Source organism: Phoca vitulina, unplaced genomic scaffold (genome assembly GCF_004348235.1).
Source record: "Phoca vitulina isolate PV1807 unplaced genomic scaffold, GSC_HSeal_1.0 scaffold3, whole genome shotgun sequence".
In the NCBI taxonomy this organism is placed as follows: domain Eukaryota; kingdom Metazoa; phylum Chordata; class Mammalia; order Carnivora; family Phocidae; genus Phoca; species Phoca vitulina.
In genome coordinates this window covers 53107627-53132624 of record NW_022589706.1, presented here as the reverse complement: position 1 = coordinate 53132624, position 24998 = coordinate 53107627, and the positions used below count along the sequence as shown (strand labels likewise).

General features: G+C 38.2%; 1 protein-coding gene across 1 annotated transcript in view; it reads left to right on the top strand.

Annotated features, from left to right (window-relative positions):
- Positions 1-7779: 7779 nt before the first annotated feature.
- The window catches only part of ANKRD17 (ankyrin repeat domain 17), a 161601-nt gene continuing 144382 nt past the window's right edge, over positions 7780-24998 (top strand). The window contains 2 exon segments of the mRNA XM_032400529.1: positions 7780-8009; positions 8011-8335. Of these exon segments, the coding sequence (XP_032256420.1) occupies positions 7912-8009; positions 8011-8335 (423 nt within the window). The 5' untranslated portion in view covers positions 7780-7911.

Sequence of the window (24998 nt, the reverse complement as noted above, 5' to 3'; positions counted from 1 at the left end):
AAAATCCATTCTTATGTTGGATAAATTGTCCATTTCAACTTAAATGCCAATATATATAAATGTATCATATATAATATCATATATTATGTTATATATTATATGACTATATATATTATGTTATATATTATTATATGCTATATATATGTATTATAATATATATGTTTTTGAGAGAGAGAGTGCATGTGCATGACCTGGGGGAGCGGGGGCAGGGCAGAGGGAGAGAGATAATCCCAAGCAGGTGCCACGCCCAGTGCAGAGCCAATGCCAGGCTCAATCTCAAGACCCTCACTCAGACCATGACCTGAGCCGAAATCAAAAGCCGGATGCTTAACCGACTGAACCATTCAGGTGCCTCCAAGACAGTTTTTGAAAAACCACCAGATGAGCTGGGATCATTCTTTTCTCTTTGTAATAAAGCTGAAAATTAAAAAAAAAAAAAAAAACCACCAGAAGATAGCAACAACAAAATAAAAACACATAGGTGACAAAAGTGAAGGAATAACACTGGATAATAGGAATTTGTATAAACTGTGGGGAATTGAAGAAAGTGTGTGTTATGTAAAGGCATTCAAAATTCAAAGAACTTTGAAATGCTGTAATGACAGAATACAGCATGTCCATATAATGGTTTTGGTTATAGATTAGTATTTTGCAGTGCTTGTATTAAAATGATATATCCATTATATATTCAATACAAATGATATTATAGAGAATACATAATGGCATGAAACTATGCTCATAAAATAAGTTTAAAATAGCATGCTTTTTAAATGTTTTACAATGAACATGAATTGTTTTTGTATTCAGAAATGAATTTTTACAAGATAAAGAAGTAACTCAGGTGGCAATGTGGAGGATAAAATGGAGTAGACTAGGACCAGAGGCAGAAAGATTGACAATTGAAATAGTATGTGTGAAAGCGGGTAGAAGCCAAATTAAGGTAGTAGTTGTGAGCACAAAGAAAGTAATTAGATAGGAGGACATAGAATGAATAGGATTTGGTAATCTTAGATCTGTTTAGGTTGGAGATAAAGGTTAAGGAAACATTAGCTTAAACACAGTAATTCCACTGATAACCCTGAATCTAAATGGGTTGGAGATAAGGGTTATGAATTCATTAGCCTTAAACATGGTAATTGAAATGAGATTCCTTAGGGAAAGAATATAATATAGAAATAGGGCAGTGGCCTGAATCATGGGGAAAATTGTTCAGAACCTAGGCAATAAGAGGGAATTATTTTATTGAGACCCCTTGGAAAATGGAACAATTGATGTCAAATTCCACAACAGTCAGGTAAAGTAGCGGCTGAAAAGAGGCTAATGACTTTGACAATTAGGAATTAATCATAAATCATTACCTTCCTTAATAAAGTCAGTTTCTCCCAGGAAGGCAACTGAGGGAATGTCTCCATTGATGGTGTTGGTGGGGCATCTATAACTACTGCTTCAATCCTTGTTCTGTAAGATTCTCTAAGAATGGAACTATACCCCCCAGGGGACTACATTAGTCAGGGCTATTTTAATTGCAAATGAATAAAACCTACCTTAAAATAGCTTAAAGGAAGCTGTCAAGGGTGGGTGAAAGAAAAGGCAGAAGTTAGTGGCCACTTAATGGACAATGGATCTAATCCTGGATTTCAAGTATCATCTGGACTCTACTCTCTATTGCTAATACCTGCTTTCTTTTGTCTTTGCTGTATGGTAAGATAGGCTCACTCCATGTTATGTCAGCAGCTCTAGCCTCAGTAAAATTTCATAGATAACTGGAAAGATTGACCTAGCTCATCTGCCTATCTTTATGACAAGGAAAAAAAAAAAGAGTCATATAATTGACAGCTTTATCAGGTAGAGAAAAGGCATTTCCTGAAGAGATGGACATACAAAAAGTAAGAGTTGGAGTCTTCTCCACAACATTCCATCCCTTGGCTACCTAGCATCTACACTTGTGCTTCTTCCAGTACATATAATTTCAAAAATGTCCTAGCTTAAGACAATGTAATGATCCCATGGACAACTGAAATACTCTCCTGGGAAACATGCCAAAGTCTCATCCAATTATCGCATCTTGCTTGAAAATCAAGAGTTCTGATGTGCATTTCTTTTGGTCATGTCTGGATGTAGCTCTTTGTGGTACAACACGGTAAAGATAATTTTATTGGATGGTGGTATAAACTTAACAAGGTGAGTTAAGGGCACTCACACCGGGCTTGATCTCACAACCCTGAGATCATGACCTGAGCTGAAATCAAGAGTCCGACGCTTAACCAAGTGAGCCACCCAGGCATCTCAAGGGCACTTTTAATTAGCTAGTGGATGAGGTCCTTGGTCAGCTAATATAATGGTCCTGAGTTTGCTCTCTGAAAGGTGCTCCCTTATCCCTTACACAAAAGAGGGCATTGGAATTAAGCAATCACAGGCCCTTGTTTGCAGGAGTTGGTGTTTCTTTTTTTTTTTTAAGATTTTATTTATTTATTTGACAGAGAGAGACACAGCGAGAGAGGCAATACAAGCAGCGGGGTGGGAGAGGGAGAAGCAGGCTTCCCGTGGAGCAGGGAGCCTGATGCGGGGCTCAATCCCCGGACTCCGGGATCACAACCTGAGCCGAAGGCAGATGCTTAACGACTGAGCCACCCAGGCGCCCCAACAGTTGGTGTTTCTGTCAATACAGTTCTCTTGCAATCTTAGTTGGCTGCTGGTCACTTTGCTTTTTGGTAACTGTGGTTTAGAAACCAAAAATGGAGATGGTATATGAACCTGTTTTCTGTCCTTAAGCAATGGGTTGCAAGGTTGGAATACATCTATCCTCCAGCCAACTAAATTTAACTACATATTTATCTATACTCCACTAAACTAAACTAAAGTATTTCTATTTTGGCCTTTGCATCCAAAATTTTAAACTGAAGAATGAGTTTAGGGATAGTGCAGCTAGGTTTTATCTGTCCCCTTGCCCCAAGTCACATCTCAGGGAATGGCTCCTCACAATAGGACTAATTTGTCAATCTTTGTCAGACAGAATACAGCAAGAGATGCATGAGGTGATAAAGGATCAAGTTTTTTCCAGGGTTCCAATTATACCTTTTACTGGGTGTCCAACTCCCTACCTTTATCTGCACTAACTTTAGCTCAGGATAAAGAATATGGGTTTTCCAAACCTGCAAGATGCAAGTTTATTTAATTCTCAGGCACATGGATTACTGAGTACACACAGAAAGAGTGTCTTAGAAATAGATTCTCTTTCTTCTGCATTCAGATAGCTAGCTTGGACTGAAGTGCATCCCTTTCTTGTAGGACCTCACTAAAAGACACACTCCAAAATCCTGACGTTTTCCTATCAATTCTCTTAGAATTTCCATCTTAATATAGACATTGCCTACAACCTAAAATTCAACAGGTTGTTGCTTGCTGTATGTTAAGTGCTGCCAAACCTCCTAGCTAGGGCTAAGGAAACTTATTACTGCACATCCCACCTAGACTCACTGGTTTTACGTTTCAGACTGTGTCATTTGTTGACACCGGTACTATTTTATGCACTAATCAGGAATAAAAACAAGAACTTTGCCATTTTGAGATTCTTACTTGCTTCCAGTTTAACAGTCTGTTTTGAATTTCATATTAATTTTTTATTCAAATTCAGGGAATTCAGAAGTTAAGGTATTATGATTAGACTATTCTCATTTCTCCTCTAAGATTTTATCTGGTTGCTAGAGGTAAGTTCTTTACCATCATGGCATTGGCAGAGGGAAATATGGTTTGCTTGGTGTCTAAATTTGTTGCTGAAAGGTCTGTTGTTGATACAACTTATAATCTACTCTCTCAGTCGAAGTGTGATTGTTTTCCCTCTGCCCTTACCTCAAAATGTATGGATATTAGTGTCTTCTCAATAGGATCCTCTATCCAATCCATGGATTCATAGCACAGCCTCTGCTGTGAGTTTCCATCACCCTGTCCTGCAAGCAGTTAGGCTTATTGTGAACCAAGTTTACATACCTCTTAAGAAATTCTGTATTTCCTTTTCAGTCCACTGTCATCAAGAAAGATGCAGGAGTGGAGTGGTTATCAATATTGCCTGGTCCACTCTGCTTAAACAGAGTATGTTGTTTCTTCTTGAGTGTAGTTGCCTGTGTTGGGCAAACTTCCTAGTAGGAAGCAGGGCACAAGCCATAAGCTCTGTTTTTGAATTCTGGTCTTCCTGGCAGTATCTGCCCTATTTCTTTCTTATGCAAGCTTGGGGTTGAACAGGTTAATGATTTGATTAGTAATAAAATTCCTTAAAAAATGTAGTCTTATGATCCATTTGCTTCCAGTAACCATACTCAAAGTTTATTTGTTCTTTTTTCTTTTTTAAGTTTATTTATTTATTTAAGTAATTTCTATACCCAACTTGGGGCTTGAACTCATGACCCTGAGATTAAGAGTCACATGCTCTTCTGACTGAGCCAGTCAGGCACCCTGACCCAAAGTTCTTTCTTATATAATTCTCAAACCTGATTTACTTCTTTGCTTCCTTGACCCCATGTCTGTTTCTCTAGAACTTCATCCCAGCCACCTTCAGGCCATCTAAAATAATGGCTTTGGATGGGAACACCAAAGCCTCGATATGTTCTTTGTTCCTGTACTGTACTCAAGGCTTCCCCCATTTCATTTTTTACCACTCAAGGTCTAGAAAGTCAGCATTTCCAATCCTTCCAAGTATTCTTTTTTTTTTTTTTTTAAGATTTTATTTATTTATTTGACAGAAAGAGACACAGCGAGAGAGGGAACACAAGCAGGAGGAATGGGAGAGGGAGAAGCAGGTTTCCTGCAGAGCAGGGAGCCCGATGCAGGGCTGGATCCCAGGACCCTGGGATCATGACCTGAGCCCAAGGCAGATGCTTAATGACTGAGCCACCCAGGCGCCCCACCTTCCAAGTATTCATATGCATTTTCATTTCTGCGATTCTTTCCTTGAGCTTATCTTTTTAGTAAAACCTTGCTAAAAGCAAAATGTAAAATTCAAAATACACTATTACTTTTATTCTTTTGAACTATTTCCTCTGGAGCTAGTCTCAATAGATAGGTGATATGCTTTTCAATTATGCTGCCCCTACAAAACCTGGGTCTCCTTCTTCTGGCCTCCTATATCAATTTCTCTAACATCTGCTATATCATTACTAAGCCAATGCAACATATTTTAGATTACTGTCCTAGCAGTATTCCCCTTCTGGTACCAATTTCTGGATTAGTTATGGTCATTCTAGCTCCTATAACATATAAATTCTCAAATCTCAATTTTCTCTCTTATAATAAGTCCAAAAAAGAGTTTTTCTAATTTGGAGGTGGTGATCTTCTAAGTAGTGATTTAGCTAATCATGCACCTCTTTTGTGGCACTGGCATCTCCAACATATAGTTTTCAAGGTTATGATACTCACTTGCTACAAGCTGACGGAAAAGAGTAAAGGAGGATGGAAGGAAGTTTAAGCCTGGAAATGAATGCATCACTTCCATTCACATTTCACTGGCTAAAAGTCAACCACATGGCCCCAACTAACTGCAAAGGAAATTGGGAAATTTAATCTAGCCGTATGTTCAGGAAGAAGAAATGTTTCATGAATGGTTAGTCAAGTCTGCCACAAGGGTCTAAAAAAAAAAAAAAAGCTAGTCAAAAATAACAGAAAGTCACTGCAGGTGCTCTGTCTATTCTAACAGGCTGGCTTGACTGTATCCTACTAGTCCCAACAAAATAATTCATTTCACTACTACGTAAAAGAGCAAGAGTTTATTTTCTTTTAATAATGGGATTAAAGAGTATTTTTGACAGTGTGATAGGTACAGAAGTTAGAGTGTAAAGGGTTAATGAGTTAAATTCAGATAACAGAGACAATGAACAGAGACAATGAACATAGAATCCTCTTTAAAGAATTGTGAGGGAAAGGAAATGGAGTGGAACCAAAAATGTGTAGGATTGAAGACAGAAAAGTTAATAAATGGAAGAGAAAGAAGCAATTGGAACTAGAGTGCCGATAATTCATCTCCGCAGAGAATGTCTCATTCCTCTGATACTGGAGAAAAGGAAAGTTCTGAAAGTATCTAAGTCTACAGCATTTGTAAAGTTGAAGGAGTTAATGCCTAATAGCATCAATCTTCTTTTGACTTTTGAAGTAAAGTCATATAATGAAATGTGGCTAGGACTTAAGACTGTAAAAAGTATTTTGGTGGGAAGGGAAAAGAAGGTGCTGATGGATATACAGCTGAGATTCTAGAACCGATACCTGCAGTGGTATGATGCACAATGTAGTGTAATGTTCTGCACAGGAACTCAGCAACCACTGTAGGAGAGGAACAGGCAGATAGTTAGCTTAGTGTGTATATTTACTATAGCACTTATTATACCAAACAGCCCCTGGAAGCAGAGACTTTGATTTCAAAAACTATGCACACAGTAGGAACATGATGAATTTTTGTTTGAATGAATTGATTCAGTCATTGCCAATTCTGCCATAGTACTCTGTAGAGTACTGGCAACTGCCCACATTTCATATGGTATGCCAATGCTAAAAAGAAAAAAAAAATGCTAAAAAAAAAAATCAGGCACACTCAATTAAACTTAGCAGTCTTAAAATGGCAACTATGTCAGCTGAGACATACTTTTTATCCTGTGCCAGTACATCTGCCTTTGATGTTTTCATTTTCCTTATGCCACTGTACTCTTATTGGACCAGAAAGGGATAATTCTGAGTTCAATAAGCTACGCTATTATTTCAAAAGTCCTGGAAGTCCTTCATACATCTACAAATGAACTCAAACCCCCCTTCACCATACTCCTTCCAAGAGATGCACAGACAAGGATGATTATTTATAATGCTCACTCCACAGATAAAAGCTGAGTCGGTGAGGGCTGGAAGAACTAAATCAGGGTCATTCCGTGAATCGTCTGCAAACTCTGGCACAGATCCTGCTTCCTTCTCCTGTCTTCTCCCCTTTGGAAACTTCAAAGTTGTGGTAATCTCAGCCATCACCTAATCAAACTCCGTATCACACAACTGTAAACTCAGGCTCAGGAAGTCTGTAAAACTTAGGCAAAGAGGGCTCTTTCCCTTACACGACGCCACCTCTCAAAGATCCAAAGCCCTAATCACGATTTGGCGGTGGAAAAAATGGCCAGGAATAAAACTACATACGACAGCCCAGAAAGAGGCCCCACCTCCCGGATCTGGCGGTTCTGGCCTCCTGCTAACAAAGTGTCAGGAGCGCGCTTCCTCACCGGCTTCCCACCCGACCCCGGCCGCTCTTCTCCAGCCTGCCCGCCCGCCGCACGCACCGCAGCACCGCCCGCCCGCCGGAGCCCGGAACCCAGCCCTCGAAATCTCACTTTCGTCTTTCGGCCACCCGCGCGCCACCGCTCTGGCGACGGCTGATGGCGTCACCCGCACTTCCGCCTGCGGCTGCGTTCTAGTCAAAAGCGAGGAAGGAAGAGGGGAGGTCTGAAGGGCTGTATGTGTGGGGGAAATAGCGAGGAAAAAGAAGAAATCCGGGCGCTCGCCGGCGCTACGACAGTAATCGCGGGCCTCTTCTGCCCCCGCCGTCCCCCCATCGGAAGTCGCCCTAGGCACACTTCCCTCGCCTCTCCGTAGTCTCCCCTCCTCTGGGTCTCCAGACACCCGGCTCTCTCCTTACGCCTCACCCCCCCCCCCTTTGCTCCCTCACACTCCCTCCCTCTCCCTCCCTCCCATCGTCAGGCTCCCCGCCCTTAGTATCGCGAGACGAGGTGAGAGCTGGCGGAGCGGCGGCGGCGGCGGCGGCAGTAGAGGTGACCGAGGCGGTGGCGGCGGAGGCGGCACCGAGCGCTGTGTCGGCCCCGGTGCGGCCGAAGTCGCGGTAGAGCGTAGCCCCCACGCCCCTCCCCCGTCCGCGCCCTCCCTCTTTCCCTGGGGATGGAGAAGGCGACGGTTCCGGTGGCGGCGGCGGCGGCGGCGGCGGCGGCTGAGGGAGAAGGGAGCCCCCCGGCGGTGGCGGCCGTGGCGGGCCCCCCCCGCGGCGGCGGCGGCGGCGGCGGCGGCGGCGGAGGTCGGCAGCGGCGTTGGCGGCGGCAGCGGGGCTCGCTCGGCCTCTTCTCCTCGTGGGATGGTGCGAGTCTGCGACCTACTCCTGAAGAAGAAGCCGCCGCAGCAGCAACACCACAAAGCCAAGCGTAACCGGACTTGCCGACCCCCCAGCAGCAGCGAAAGCAGCAGCGACAGCGACAACAGCGGCGGCGGTGGAGGCGGCGGCGGCGGCGGTGGAGGTGGCGGCGGCACCAGCAGCAACAACAGCGAGGAAGAAGAGGACGACGACGACGAGGAAGAGGAGGTTTCTGAGGCAAGGGCCTGGTTTCAAAGGAAGGAGGGAGGAAGGGACCGTAAAGGGTAGGGGCTGAAGGTGGGAGGGGACTTACGGTGGGACAGATTCCTGTGGGTTGATCTAGCTTAGCGGCCAGGCTTTCCACTGCCCTCTTTCTTTCCCCGGCCTAAATCGTGAGGTGTGGGGATGTGGGGGAGGGTAGCTGACACGTGGGGGTGGGAGGACCACAGAGCCCACAGAGTTGGTGAACAGCAGGTTATCCTGGGATGGTTCACACGGTTAAGGATGGAGGGAATTGGTTAGATTCCCTCTTTGCACACCCGGCGGGGTCTGACTGGGGTCAGTAGGGCCATGTTATTCCTGGGGCGGGGGCGGGACCAAAGCGGGAGGGATAAGATAATAGGTAGCTGAGTCTCTTGGGGAATGACTAGGAGGTTGGTAAATTTCTCCCACTTGTGAGGTGGTAGGGAGCAGTTTTGAGGGGAGGTAGGGTTGTAATGGACTCAGAGCTAAGTATTTGTGTATGTGAGAGACACGTGAGAAGCTGTACTTTTCCATACTGTTCCGCAGGTTTTTGGTTTTGTTTTTTTTTTTTTCATAATTATTGTGGCTGCTGAAGTAGCCTTTAGTTCTTTGATCTCTCAGGGATTTTGGATGAACTGATCTTAGATCCATATACATTTATATATAACTCAGTGGCTGAAAAGTATATTTGACTCTTACATGTATATACATATACATCTTCAGATGCTTCCTTAGTGAGGAAAAATTAAGCCAGGCTGTGTCGTTTTCCAGATAATATGGGACAGCTGAAGAGTGCTTTGAAGCCAGCCTTGGTTGTGGTGAGTTGGAATAGGAAGGCCTCTTGGTTTGTCCTAGTGATCTGGTTTCATAACTGTTTATAATTTTTCCTGGGTCCACAGACAGGCGGCGTTGCAGGACCTTATTCTTCAAAGGCCACATATAACCCAAAAGCTCAGTAAAACATACCATACTGACAGAAAAAACTAAGAGTTAGCCTTATTATCAGCTCTTTTGTAACTCTCTTGTCCACTCCCTGAAATGGAAGCTAGAAAATCTTGGAGAACGAAGTTGTAACTTAAGGCAGCAGAAGGAAAACAGCTTTAAAAGCTGATTTTAAATCTTTTGTAAGAGAACAACTGAATTATCTAGAAGTACCACTTGCCATTTATTCTCTCCCACAGAGTTTATCTTGGTGCAAGGCTTGTTTTTTGAAAATTGTATTATTGGATCTTGAGTTCTGTTCAAATAGAGAAATACCTTTTAAAGAGTTTGAGACTTGTCTGTTGGAAGACCAGATTCTCTTTTACCTCAGATTGGATGAAGTTATATAGGTAGAGATGTAATAGTTCAAGTATGTATACCAAAAAGATGGACACTCCCTGCTATTCCATTATCCTATTGAATTCTGAGAATAGGTTTGTGTTGATAGATTTTGTATTGATTTTATAGTTGGACCTTTCCATATAGGGTGTTGCTTGGGCTGCATTTGAAACAATGAAGAGGAGGATGTGATGGGATTCTTATTTCCAATAAAATCTATTATGGTAGTGAGAATCTTTCATTTGTATGATTCTTTGCAGAGATGAGAAACATTTTAGAAGTAATCTAGTTCAGCCTTTTTATTTTAAAAATGAGGAAAACAAGGCTTAGAGGAAACTGTGGTGGATAGTAGCAGAAGTAGAAATCAAAGTTTTCTAATGGTTCAGACCAGTACACTTTTTATGACAGCTTATTTCCCCGCCTGACATCTTTGAAAAATTAGGCAGTAAATTGCAAGGTAACACAATCATGCAGCTGTGGGCAAAATGCCAGTATTTTATTAAGATTTTAAATTCTCCCACAAAATATCAAGCTGTGGTTTGGAACTTGGTATAAAGTTGAGTGCAGTACTTACTGGAATATTATGCTGTAATCTTCATATACCTAGGTAGTTTTGTTCATTGGAATTTGGCCTAAGAAGCAAAACTTTTAGTAAGTTTATAGGTGTGTTAATTTTCTGAGTCAGGTTTATTTTCCTCAGAAAATGGGAATGATATATGTTGACTTTCATCAACTAGGGGAGTTTCTTTGTTTTTAGTGTGCTTTATTTTGTTTTGTGCACAGTGCTGTAAACAGTAGGTTTGTCAATTGTGAAGATGAGTCAGGAGAAATAAGTGTAAGAAAGTGCAGCCATTAAAAATAAATCTATATAGGTACATGATGAGGGATGAGCAGGCAGAAAGGAGTACAGTATGTCTCTGCACCTGCCTCTATCCTTGACCAAAATAAAGAAGTAAATAAACTTCACAGTCACTGTACACTATAAGCTAAATGGATGAGTTGTGCAGTGTTTTTCATTTCATTATCATTTTATTGACATGTCAGCACAAGTTTAACTTTCTACAGCTAGGAAATCTTGTGATTAATACTCATTGTATTTAAGTACATTTTCTAATTCATTCTGTTATTGGCTACACAATGAAAAATGTGGATAACATGATCCTTGAGATTATCCTTCTAATAAAAGTCATCAAAAGGTTAAAAAGGAATATGAAAGGTTATAGTTTCTGTATATAGTTGTGGTTTCAGGTACTTAACCTGAAAAATTGAAGGAAAATTTAGCAAAAATATATACATTTGCTATGAGGAAATGTTAGCTGGATATTCTCTATATCTGCTGAAAGAGGAAAAGTTGGAAGGAAAGGAAATTTAATTTAAATAAGAGTCTTACTTGAATCTTGAAGAACAAGCATCTAATTCTTATTAAATGTTGGAGTAGCTTATTGAGAATTGGATTTTTCTCTTCAATGTCAGAATAGGATAATCGTGTTTTAGATAATTAATGTAACTTCGGCTATACCTGGAAACAAAAGTATAAGACCAAGAGCTCTCCTTTTCCCTCTCCTACTCTCCCACCCTCCCATTTGACTCAAAAATCTTATATCAAAATGAAAAATGCGTAATTGCCTTGGCTTTCAGTGGGTGACTAATATGGAAAATACACAGAAATGTATTTCCTAACATAAAATTGTAATGCACTTCTTTTCAAATTAGTGACTAAATTGCTTACTTGAATATTACAAGAAAAAAATGTTAACATCGCATGAGTTGGTACTCCATTTCAGAAGAAACATGCATTCTATTGAATGCATTTTGAAATGTAATTGGATGATATCAGTGTTTGCTGTTGCAGAATTCAAAGGGGAAAAAATTTGCTATTAAAGGTAGGATTCGTGTTCAAAAGTAACTTTTATTAAAGATGAATAAAATGTAAAGACAATAGGAGTTTTTCAGAATTCCGGCTATTTTTGGTAGGTAACTTGAGGCTTTAAATTTAAGAGACAAACCTAGTGGTGAAATTTTAGACAAGGGGAGCTCCCAGTGCATAAATTAGTACTGACTACTCACTTTTGAAAGGATTTGCAAGGCCAGGGAGAATCTGTTTGTAGACATGGAAGAGGTAGGGTTGAGAATGAGAGAGAAAGAAAAATTATTTCAGTAGATTTTGTTCCCTCAAATTCACTTCTAAATCTTTTTGTTGTTGTTCTTTAATGGAAAAATGCCATCCAGGTTCCTTTGTTATAATGGTAGAATCCCAGATGAGTCCAGAGAAGCTTACTTGTTCCCCAGTTTCATCTCTTAATTGATAAAGCAGTATTTGTAAACTAGAAGTTAAGCTCTTTGAATAGTTCTGTCGTAATTATCTTGTCTCATAGTCTGCTTAAGCACAATACTTGATAAAAAACATTTTCGGTGAATAACTAGTATTTAAGGAGAATCCAGAATTCATTTAGGAAACCAAGAGAAGGAATAGAGTTTCTCCCTTCTTGGATCCAGGGCTGCCAAATAGCTGAAGTTTGTATTTCAGTATCTTTCAGTTACTAATTACTTCTCTTAGTGACAGTCCTCTTCAGTAGGGATCCTCTTCCATAGGTATTAACAGGGAAAGCCAGTTAAGCCAATATATATTGATTGTTGAATGCCTGATAAGTACCTTAAGTGTCCTAGGTATATTTACATTTTAAAAACATAGGAAACTATTACTTATTCAGTGCCTACTGTGTGTCAAATCTAACATAATGGTTAAGAGCATGGACTAGAGCTTAGAGTCAGATATGATCCATCACTTACTAGCTTTGTGATCTTGGACAAGTTATTTAACCTCTCTGCACCTCAGTCTCCTCTTATGTAAATGGTGATAATGTAGATTCTGTTGTATATCATTGGTATGAGAATTATTTAAATAAGATAATACAGGTATCATGTATTCTCATTTTATTTTCACCATATCCCTATGAAGTAGGTGTTCTCATATTTGTTTCGCTATTCAATACATGTTTAGAGTTCCTACTATATGCTGGGCATTTTGTTGTACTGGGTAAGTAATGGTGAGCAAAACTATTTTAAGACACATTGATTTAAAAGTGCAGCAATGATTAAATACAGGTTTTGGGAGGTACGATAGTGAGAGTAAATGGTTAAACATAGATCCTAAATAAAATGGGTGAGTTTCAGAAGTATACAAATATACTTGAGTTGTTAACTTGGGATCTAGATAGGCTGTGAATACCTGAAATTAAACCCAAGATTTTGTTGAAGGTGCTTATAAAGTGTTTTATTCTTTCTCCCCTACCCCCATAGTGTGTGTGCAGAACTTTTTATAAGATTCTCAGAGAGATCTGTGACTGCCTCCTTCCTCCCTCCCACCTTGTTATTTTGAAATATTCTCACTGCAGTAGTAGTGGGGAATCAGGCAGGCATTTATGTGCATTGTTTAGAATTGGGAAACTACTTGTAACCAAGGTAATGTAGTAACACAGAAGGTCTATGTGTGTTGTGAAGTCCAAGACTTAACTTGTTCTTTCTGATAAACTAGCTCTATGCTTACTCTTGTCTTAAATCCTCATATTTTGCCTTTTAACTGTTTAATTAGTGAAGCCGCTTTCATCTAGTCTGCTATGGACTATCAGATCTGAAGATGTGATGAAGATGAAGATGAAACCTTGCCTTACACATCTTTATATCTCCTCCTGCACTGTACCATATATGTTATATAAGTCCTAGTGTCTTAACCTCTGCTAGGCTTTCATGAAGTCAGATCTCTGAAGTAAAAATAAATAAGTAATAAATGAAAAAATATTTCTTCTTTAACCACTTACTCTGGAAATATTTGGAATCATCAGAGGAATACATTTTAATTCCCTGAAAGTTTTGAGACTATTTACTAGACTGCTTCTACTGGTGTCCAGTTATACCATCTGGTTGACTAGAAGTCTGGTTGACTAGAAGTTCAGTTTTTAGGTCTTTGAGGCAGCATATTTGCATTTATGGCAGTAGTTTACTCTGCATTATTATAAAGATGATTTAGTGGGTTAGGAAATGTGTATGTAATGAATTTCCATATAATTTTTACATACTTGACCATAGATGAAAAAAATTTCACTTCATAGTAGTATGTGAAGTAGTGCCTGTTGATACCGTTTATGTTTTTGTTAGGACCAATAGGGGGCACCAACATCCATGGTAATCTATGCTCAATCTGACTAACTTCCTTCAACTTTCACCTTTTGGAAAAAAATCATTAGGAAATTGAAGGTGAAGGGTAAATATGAATACCCTTCTGGTCCCTGGAACCTTACCAGTCTGGTAGTTATGCCTATCCACTTGCCACACAGAATCAAAACACCCTTCCTCACGTATGGTGTTTAACTTCTTAATGTGTATATATTTTTGTCTTTAAAAATATCTTTTCCAGTCATGAGGGGAAGTGGAATTGTGGAACGAAATAGGTATCATTTTATCATGATTTATAATTTAGGTTTTAATTATTGAAAAGAGACATGTTAGATTTTATTTTTCCCAAAAATGCTTTGAAACTCGACATTATAATATAGACCTGATTGAAAGCACAATGCAGATTGCCTTCTGTTATTTTATAAAACTCATAAACATTACCTTGATCTTTTAAAAGAGTTGACTTAGGTTTACTTCTGGGTGAGACTAGACATAAAAGAGGGTCAGTTACCAAAAAATGTAAACTTCATAGTACTTTAGGAATTCTGTTTGCACCCAATATTATTTAGTATGTTTATAAACAATTTTGACAATATGATGAAATCCTTCTCAAGGTGTACAGATAGGTCAGACTGAGTTGTGTTTAATGAAATAAGATTGTTGAGAATAGGTTAAAAATGTTAAATAGGTTTTTATGAGTCATGGGTAAAAAATGTGCTTTTTTTGGGCAAATGATCTGAAACAAAGCATATTTTTTCAGTATGGTGTTGAACAAGATGAAATGAGGTATTGGAGAATCATAACTCTTAAATAATTCTTTGATATATCTGTACAAAATAGATTATATATATTTCTGCCTGCTGTACCATGAAAATGATGATTAAAACTAAACAAGTTCTAGAGTGGGATAGTTAAAAAATGATTGGATGGTTAGGGATGGAATCCATGATAAAGGAAAACTGCAGATTATACTTAATTATATTCTTACTGCTTGTTATTTAATGTTCAGATTAATCAGTTACTCAAACTTGAGTCATGGAGAAAAATGTGAGGTGTGTTAGATAATGTTATTTCAAATTTGAAAATAAGTAAATTCCTTATTTCTTATTTCTTGAGATTATTTGGAAGTACACACTAGACATGACAGATTTATGAAACTAGTCTGTATGTTTGCATCTCCAGCCGGACATATTCCCCTCCTGAGCTATCATTGAGTTTCATTTAATCTTTTTTTTTTCAATCCTCCCATACTCCCCAAAAAGAAAGGAACAGAAAAGAAAAAAAAAAAAATGAAGAAATAACCTGTCCTAAAATTAATTTGTGGTCTGGGTTTTTCCTCTTGAATCGTCTTTTAATTAAAGAACCTTTGAGAAATATCTCAGATCTGTAGAAAAACTAGTTTCATCAGTTTTGAATTTCGAATAAATAAACATTAACATATAGTTCTATTTTCCTTTCACTCTTTCCTATCACCCTAAATTCGAGACCTGAGAAGAAAAGGAATTCTTCTTTGTGTTATACCAGCTTTATTTCCAGTTCAGTCTTTGACCTCATTATTGTCTCTTACTTTCTCTATGCGGTTTCCCTCTTATTTTTTATTTGAATTTAATAACAGAAATAGTCCTGTTATAAAGGCTCTAGTACAGTTCTTACTAGTTCAAGATGTGGTATAGGAGTTAATTTTTTTACTTGACAAACATTTATTGAGTCTCTCCTATGTGTGGCTGTTTTCAGTATATAGTAATCTCAACCATTTCCCTCTCAGTGAATTGTTAAAAAGTTAGCTATATTTAAAATAATAGCTGTATATGTTGAGTTAAATGATTTTATTTACCTTGTAGGTTAGTAAAACTTAAATTTACATACATGAAAAATTAGAGTGATGGAATGGTTTTTTTTATGGTTTTTAGAAAATATCACTATTTATACTTTGCTAAATAAATTTAAAAGGCATTATTGAGACCTAGCAAAATCAGGGATTATGAGGAATTTGAAGAAACTGAAACATTGGGGTGCCTAGGTGGCTCAGTGGTTAAGCGTCTGCCTTCGGCTCAGGTCATGACCTCGAGCCCTGCATCAGGCTCCCTGCTCTGTGGGAAGCCTGCTTCTCCCTCTCCCACTCCCCCTGCTTGTGTTCCCTCTCTCTCTGTATCTCTCTCTGTTAAATAAATAAAATCTAAAAAAAAAAAAAACACCTGAAACATTATTCCTAGTTCCATAAAATTTAAGTCATGTTGAGATAAAATTAATAATAATTTAAAACTGTGAAGATGGTTTTAGTCCTGTATAATTAATTTATTTGGGAATCTGTGTTAGTTTTCAGTGTAACTGTTCCTTTAGAATTGGTCTCATTATAGGGATTGTTTTATTTCTGTTTTTGAATATAAGTTGGGTAGACTTTACATCTTTTATGAGTGCCTCTTGTAATACTCACTAATTTGTGGTATCATGTTCTGATTTTTTTTTAAAGATGATGTCTGTATGTGCTATTTTTCTAGAATATCCTTAACAATTAAATGACACCAAAGACATCCGTTCTAATTTTACCGTGAAGATTTTGTAGTGAGAATAGGGGTTATAAAGGTATACTTGTGGTTAATGTAGGTACAAATATGTTAAAATATGAGAAATTGAGTTATAGTAGTATAAAGTATAATGTTAAATATCTTCCAAATTAGATTTTAAATATAGTATTTCTATAGTTAAACATTATTAATTAAATGTATACATATTTGTAGAAAATTTGACAAAATCAAAAAGATCTAAAGAAGAATACAAAAATTGCCTATAATTTTACCCTCCAGAATTAATCCTTATTTGAAAATTTTTTCTTTTTTTCCCCTTGGTGTATGTTAATCAAATTATCGGTCACAGAGAACAAAGCTATCACTTACACATTTTGTCTGCTAAAAGTTTTATTGCTTGCTAAAAGATTTATTGATACATCAGTTGAAGAGCTAAGTCTTCAGGTAATGGTTACATACTTATTTAACTATAAAAACTAAGGAATGCATTCATACTTTAAAAAAAATCTTATACATAAAGGTTTTTATCTTATTCTTTCTCAAAGTAAATGCTGCTAACAGCTTGGTATATATCAAACATTCTAGTTTCTTTCTTGGTGGGAGTGAATGAATGAGTATGGGGTAGAGAAGGGGTATGTGTGTCTGACAGAGTGCATTAGGTTTTGCCTCATTGTTCTTATTTACTTATGAATGTTCCATAGTATGAATGTTCATAATTTATTTGCTCTTTTATACTGGTAGACATTTTCTGAAAGATTGATTGATTTTAGAGAGAGAGAGAGCGTGCGCACTTGCAGGGGGAGGGGCAGAGGGAGAGGGAGAGAGGGAATCTCAAGCAGACTTGGAGCCGGATGTGGGGCTTGATCTCACAACCCTGAGTGAGATCATGACCTGAGCCAAAACCAAGAGTTGGATGCTTAACCAGTTGAGCCACCCAGGCGCCCCTATGTTGGTAGACATTTTGATTGTTTTCAGTACATTGCTGTTACATGAAGTGAACGTCCTTTTACAGTTATTTTTGGGTATAAAAATATTTCTTTGGAATGGATTCCTGGAAAGAATTGCTGGGTCAGAAGTTATGCACATGTTAAATTTAATAAATATTCCCAAGTTTTACTTCTATCAACAGGGTATTAAGAATATTACTAGAAATGAGCAATCTTAGTTTTTAAAATGTGTTAAACAAAAAATCGTGTTTTGTTTTTGTTTTCGTTTTCCTGAGTACTATTGACATTGAGTAAACTTTAATTTTTATTTTTCATTTGGATTTCTTTTGGAAAATTTCCTGTTATATCCTTTACTTATTATTCTATTAGAATTGTCTTTTTCTTAGTGATTGTTGGTGCTATTTATATTTATGCATAATAATCCTTCACAGTATTATTTGTTCTTCTCTGTTTATAGTATTTTCACAATATAGAAACATTTTATTTTTGTGTAGTAAAATGACTTACTCTTTTTTGCTTTCTGGAGACCTTCACCCCAATATTTTAAGAAAATATTCTTAGAAATTTTCTTTTGATACTGCTGTGCTTTGTTTTTGAAAGATACACAGATATCTTTTTGGATATAATATTTAATTGTTGTGTCCATTTCTTATTTACTCTTTTTAGTAGTATTTGACCTTGTTGACCAATTTTTGCCTCTTAAACAATGCTATTCTCTTGCTTATGTAATACCACCCTCTTCTGTTTCTACATTACTAGCTGCTTTTTTTGGTCTTCTTGCTTCCTCCTACTCTCCTCACTGTACATTCTTTGATTATTTAGTACCTCATTGCTCAGTCCTGGGCCCTTTTTGGTCTTGTATGTAGTCTCACTTCTTAGGTGATCTTATCTAGTCTTGTGTATTTATATATATGCTAGTGACTATCAAGTGTGTATTTCCGATTTAAACCTTTCTTCTTGAGTACTGGTATGAACCTTTTGGTCACCCAACATTTGTACAAACCTTTCTTCTAACATACTTTTCTTCCTTTCTCAAGAGTATCACTCCAAAGTTCCATCCAGTTACTAGGCATAGCTCAACACAACAGATATTTACATACTTCTTTTTCTCTTAATTCAGCCAGTAATCTATAAAACAATAAATAATGTGTCTCTCCTTTTGCCCAACCCATTGCACAGGGGTGAATAGGAATAGGATAATCATAATGATGCTTCTTTGGAGAAGGAAAGAATAGAAGTAGAGAACAGTTGTTGGTCCATATTAATGGACATTAATGGCTGAAATCCTGATCAGAAGACTCTGCTTTGGCAACTATATAAATCCCTTGGTTAAACTTTGATTTTGCTCTGTGGGAGGAATGCCCTTTTGACTATTGTGTGTGTCCTTGGTTTTGTTCTTAGGTGATTCTTCCTTGTTTGTTATTTTCCTTTGCTACATCTGAAGTAGTAGGCATTCAAGAATATGACTGCCCTAGAAATTGCACAACTTTTATAGCTCCCTGCTAGTTGGTATAGATTAAGGAGCTGCAGGGTTATTTAAGGTTCATTCATAGGTTTTTATAGGCCAGTAATGTAGTTCGGTGGTAAAACTCTTTTAAAAACTTAATAGACTTCTATTCTGTTTAAGTCAGTACCATATGACATTATCTTCAGCAGAAGATCTCTTTTAGTCGTAACTTGTGAAATCTACTCATTCCTGTACTAGTCTCTGTGCTAGGCCTGTTCCTCTTTCCTTGTGTTACTGGGCTACCTTGAGGGCATCTGAAATAATAGGCTTGAATAGTCTATCAGTCAGAGTTTAACCAGAGAAGTAGAACAAATAGGAGATTTATATATGAGAGAGAGAGGGAGGTAGGTATTAAGAGATTTATTACAGGGAATTGGATTACAATTCTGGGAGCTGGCTAAGTAAGTCTGAAATTTGTAAGGTAGGCATTTGGGAAGGGAAGATCTCAGGCAGGCTAGAACCCGTGGGCATATGCTGATGCTGTTCTCCCTAGGAAGTTAGGAGAGGAGGATCCAGGGAAGGGAGAACAATTACAGACTCAGCTGCTATTTGGAGTCTCATTTGCCAGGAAGAGCCCAATCTCTTTTAAGACCTCACCTACTAGGTCAGGCTCACTGAGGATCATCACCCTAGTTTAAAAGTCACCTGATTAGGGACTTTTTTTTTAAAATAAATTCTTTTCTTTTTTTTTTTTTTTTAAGATTTTATTTATTTATTTGAGAGAGAGAGAGAGACAGAACACAGGTAGGGGGAGAGGCAGAGGGAGAAGCAGACTCCCCCCTGAGCTGGGAGCCGGATGTGGAGCTGGATCCCAGGACCCTGGGATCCTGAGCTGAAGGCAGACGCTTAACCATCTTGAGCCACCCAGGTGCCCCCTGATTAGGGACTTTAATTACATCTACAGATCCCTGCACAGCAGCACCTAGATTAGTGTTTGAATACCTGAGAGAAAGTATTTACAAAATGGCTGCTTGCCTTCCTTTCCTCTTAGTTTAGCCTAACCAAGTTGACACATCAAAACCCATCACAAAGGGACCCTCTTCACATGTTCTTTGCTACAAAGTTCTCTTGGTATATTTGGAGCACAAAAGTCCTGCCTTTCCTAACCTGAGAGGCCTCGATTTACTGGACTCAGGGTAGGGTTTGCTACTGAGAGAGCTTCTCTCAGTGGCACTGTATTTATGTCTATCTCTGTTCACAAACTGCCTTACACTTGGTTGAGCTGATCTTTTTGCCAGTTCTTTAAACAGCCAATACCCACCAATATTCTGAGTTTTTCTAACTGCTTTTATTAGAGCTATACACACTTATTAGTCATGTAATGTGCCCTCTCCATTATGGCAGGCAAGAGTTTTACTAAATGGTTTGGTACTGCATAACAGAGGTGGTTAGTTTTCCAGCCTGACATGTTTCCTTGCTATCTGTCCTCTGAGCCTTACCAGAGTTTTTAGGAATTTGTTATGGCAGCACTCTACTTCTAATTTACTGTATTGGTTAAAATAGAAGATGGGTTTTTGGAACAAAATGACTCCAAAACACATGTGGTTGAAGCAGGATAGATTATGTGATACTCTGGGGGTAGTCCTTCAGGTCACGCATAAGTCCAAGTTCTCCTGTTTTGTTACACCATCCCTTAACCTGTGCCGTCGAGTATGGTGGCTGTGTACCACATGTGGCTACTCAGTGCTTGAAATATGCCTAGTACAACAGGATCTAGATTTTTAGTTTTATTTAGTTTTAATTAATTTAAATAGTCACATGTGGCTAGTGGCTACCATCTTGGAGAGTGCCAGATAATAGAACATATACATCATCACAGAAAGTTTTATTGCACAGCTTTGCCTTAGGGTGTTGACTTCATCTACAAAGTCTAATTTGGCTCACTAGCATCACATCCACAGTCCAGTTCGGTTATGGGCTGAGTTGTGTCCCTCCAAAATTCATGTTGAAACCCTAACCCACATTGTTGGTGGGAATGCAAACTGGGTATGCATACCGTGGAAAACAGTATGGAGTTTCCTCAAAAAATTAAAAATAGAGCTACCCTACGATCCAGTAATTGTACTACTGGATATATACCCCAAAAATACAAAAACACTAATCCAAAGGGATACATGCACCCCTATGTTTATTGCAGTATTATTTACAATAGCCAAACTGTGGAAGTAGCCCAAGTGTCCTTCAGTAGATGAACGGATAAAGAAGATATGATACACACACACACACACACACACATACACACACCCCACTGGAATATTATTCAGCCATAAGTAAGAATGAAATCTTGACATCTGCAATGACATGGATAGAGCTAGAGAGAATCTAAGCGAAATAAATCATTCAGAGAAAGACAAATACCCTATGATCTCACTTATATGTGGAATTTAAGAAACAAAACAAGTAAAGGAAAAAAGGGAGAGAGAGTGACAGGCCAAAAAACAGACTCTTAACGATAGAGAACAAACTAATGGTTACCAGAGGGGAGGTAGGTGGGGGGGATAGGTGAAATAGGAAATGGGGATTAAAGAGTACATTTATGATACAAAAAATAAAATTGATAAACCCTAACCCCCAGTATTTCAGAATGTGACTGCGTTTAGAGGTAATGCCTTAAAAAAGGGAATAAGGTCAAATCAGGTCATATGGGTGGACCCTAATCCAATCTGACAGGTGTCTTTTTTTTTTTTTAAGATTTTATTTATTTGCGAGAGAGAGAATGAGAGACAGAGAGCATGAGAGGGAGGAGGGTCAGAGGGAGAAGCAGACTCCCTGCCGAGCAGGGAGCCCGATGTGGGACTCGATCCCGGGACTCCAGGATCATGACCTGAGCCGAAGGCAGTCACTTAACCAACTGAGCCACCCAGGCGCCCGTGACAGGTGTCTTTATAAGAAGAGGAAATTTGGACACAGAAAGAGACACCAGAAATACATGCACACAAAAAAGGTCATGTGAGGACACAGCAAAAAGGTAGCTATCTATAAGAAAAGGATGGAGACCTCCAAAGAAACCAAACGTTCTGACACCTTGATCTTGGACTTCTAGCCTAAAAAACTGCGAGAAAATAAGTTTTTGTTGTTTAAGCCACCCAGTCTGTGGTATTTTATAAGAGCCCTAGAAAAACTAATACACAGCACATGAGAAATAAGAAACAGAAAGGCAACCACAGATAGCTTCCTTTTAATGAATTGGCCAAGAAATTGCAAACATCACTTCCTGACCAGAACTTAGTTGTATGTCCATTACTAGGACCCAGCTCTTGCTAAATGGCCATCACACCCAGATATAACTTATGGAAAAGTGTTTTACTAAAAGAAGGGAAGTATGGATATTGGAGGATAATTAATGTCTTACGCCAATATAATTCTAGGATTACATTGTTTTTATGGCTAGCAATCCAAGGAAAAAAAGTTACTCCTGACTCCTGAAATAATCTTGTTGGCCTAGCTTGGGTCATGTGTCCATGCCTGAACCAGCCATTGAAAAGGAAAAAGATGCTTTGTCTAGGTGTAAGTCATGTCTTTCTGCCTCTCTAGGAGGTAGACTAGGAGAGATCATTTTCACCTGAGTCTCATGGAATAGTTTCCCAGAAAGTGTTTCTGTTGCCAGAAAGGTGAGGTGGTAGAGTGGGAAGGATACTGGACATAAGACTTCCAAAGTATACCTTGAAACTTCCCACTTCTCTCCATCTTTGCTACCATCACATTAGCCCAGGCTGTTATCTTACTTGGACTTCATAGTAGTCTCCTAATTTGATCTCCTAGCTTTCTTTCTTGTCTCCTCACACTTCAGTTCATTCTTCATGCAGCAACTAGGCCAATCTTTCTGAAATGTAAATCATTATTTGACTTCTCATTGCTCTTAAAATAATACCCAAACTCCTGCGTTGGCCTGTAAGACCTTGTATGGCTGATCCTTCTTATTCTAGCCTCATTTTATAACCTTTTTAGTTTATTCACTATCTTCTAGTCCCACTGGCCTGTTCTTAGAGCATGGAGACTTTCTCACCTAGGGTCTTTTACTCTCTTTCTAGGATATTCTTCCCCTGGTTCTTTGTCTCTCCTCTTTTAGGTTTCAGCTTAGGTATCCTTTCCTGTTCAGGGTTGTTGAAAGAAACTTTTCCTCCCTACACTTCTTCTCTTCTCCACCCTCCCTTTCAGTTTTCTGCCTGTGACTGCTACTGGGGTAAGAAATAGGAGGCCCTCTTGGCCTTTAACCAAGCTTTATTAGTATTAAATATTTTAGTGGACTCCTCTGTTTCTTAACACTTAGAAAGGGATTTGTGGGTGGTGGGAATAGGGAAATTTGAGTGTTTAACATTCCCAGATTAATAATAGCTGTTTTTTTTTTCTCCTATGTCCACATCAGTTTTAGTTATTAGGTTGGACCTTTTGATACTGTTCTTTTTATACATGGAGAGTCCTCAAATCTCTGTGATTTCATATGGCTCAACCTAGTATGTTAGAATGCTTTGATGTCTTAGAAGGCAGTTCTCCCTCATTGATCTGTCAAGAGTTTTAGATATTGTGCATTTAACTTGTCAGATGGCTTTTGTAAACTGCCATAAAATATGCCCATTGAGATTTTAATTGGAATTAGATTGAAATATGGATTAATTTGAGGAGAAATAGATGTATAATACTGAGCATTTCCATCCAGAAACATGGCATGCCTCTATTTTCTTCAGGCCCTTCATCTGTCTTTAATAAAATTTTAGAGTTTTCATATAGATTTTGCACATTTTGGGGGGTTTATTTCAGATTATTTTATAGTTCTTACTACTGTAATGCATGGTATTTTTTCTTCCATTACACTTTGTAATTTGTTGTTGTTGGAGTATAAGAACCTATGGATTTTGATATTTTGATCTTGTGTATATGGCTGCTAAACTGAATTCTTATATTATGTGAGTTTATCTGGTGAGTTTTCATATTGACTCCCAACAGATGATTGTCTTTTGTCTCTGCCTTTTCAGTGCTTTTACCTCTTGTTTTTCCTCTTGTTGCATCAGTTTTGAACACTCCCAAAATGTTGAATAAAAGTGGTAATAGAGGCAATCATTATCTAGGGAGTGCTGCTGTGTCACTCTTAAGTATAATGCAAATATCCTCTATTTAATATATCTCTTTCTCTTAGCTCATTAAGTTTTATCAGAAATGTATACTAACTTTTATCAAATGCATTTTTGACATCTATTGGAATGAGTATTTCTTCTCCCCTCCAATCTATTCATATAATGAATTGTAATAATAAATTTCCTAATATTAAACTGTTTGGAATATTTAGTATGATCTAGTATTCTAACATAGTGTCGGATTTGATGTCATTAACATTTCAATTGATATTTTCTGGGAGATTATCCATTTCATATTAGATTTTTAAATTTCTTGGGAGAAACTGTATTTCTTTCCTACATCATCTTGTAAAGATCTGTGCTTTACAGATGCAATTTTACGCATTCTTTTTCTTTTTAATCTTTGATGTTGTATTTTTAGCCATATTTGCCGCTTGGATGTTAGAAAGGAGTTTGATCAAGCACTTTATTTGATCTCTTTATAGTTTCATAATTTTTAAAAGTGGCCTAGGTAATTTAATGCATACCTCTTAATTCTTTCATAATTGAGAAAAATGTAATTTTGGTAAACAACACAACAAAAAAAATTACACATTTTAACCATTTAAGTGTACAGTTCAGTAGTGCTGAGTATATTCACATTGTCGTGCAACAGATCTCTAGAACTTTTTCATCTTGCAAAACTGAAACTCCCCAGAAACTTAAACAGCTCCCCATTTACCTCTTTACTCATCTCCTGGTGACTACCATTCTCCTTTCTGTTTCTATGAATTTGACTACTTTAGATGACTAATATAAATGGAATCATACAGTATCCTTTTTTGTGACTGACTTATTTCACTAAGCATAATGTCCCTAAGGTTCATCCATGTTGTAGCATATGGAACATTTCCTTCCTTTTTAGTAAAGACTGAATAATCCTTTGTATGTATATACCACATTTTGTTTATTCATCCCTCAATGTACATTTGGGTTGTTATTCTACCTTTGGCTATTGTACCTCTTTTTTTTTAAAGATTTTATTTATTTATTTATAGGACAGAGAGAGACACAGCCAGAGAGGGAACACAAGCAGGGGAAGTGGGAGAGGGAGAAGCAGGCTTCCCGCCGAGC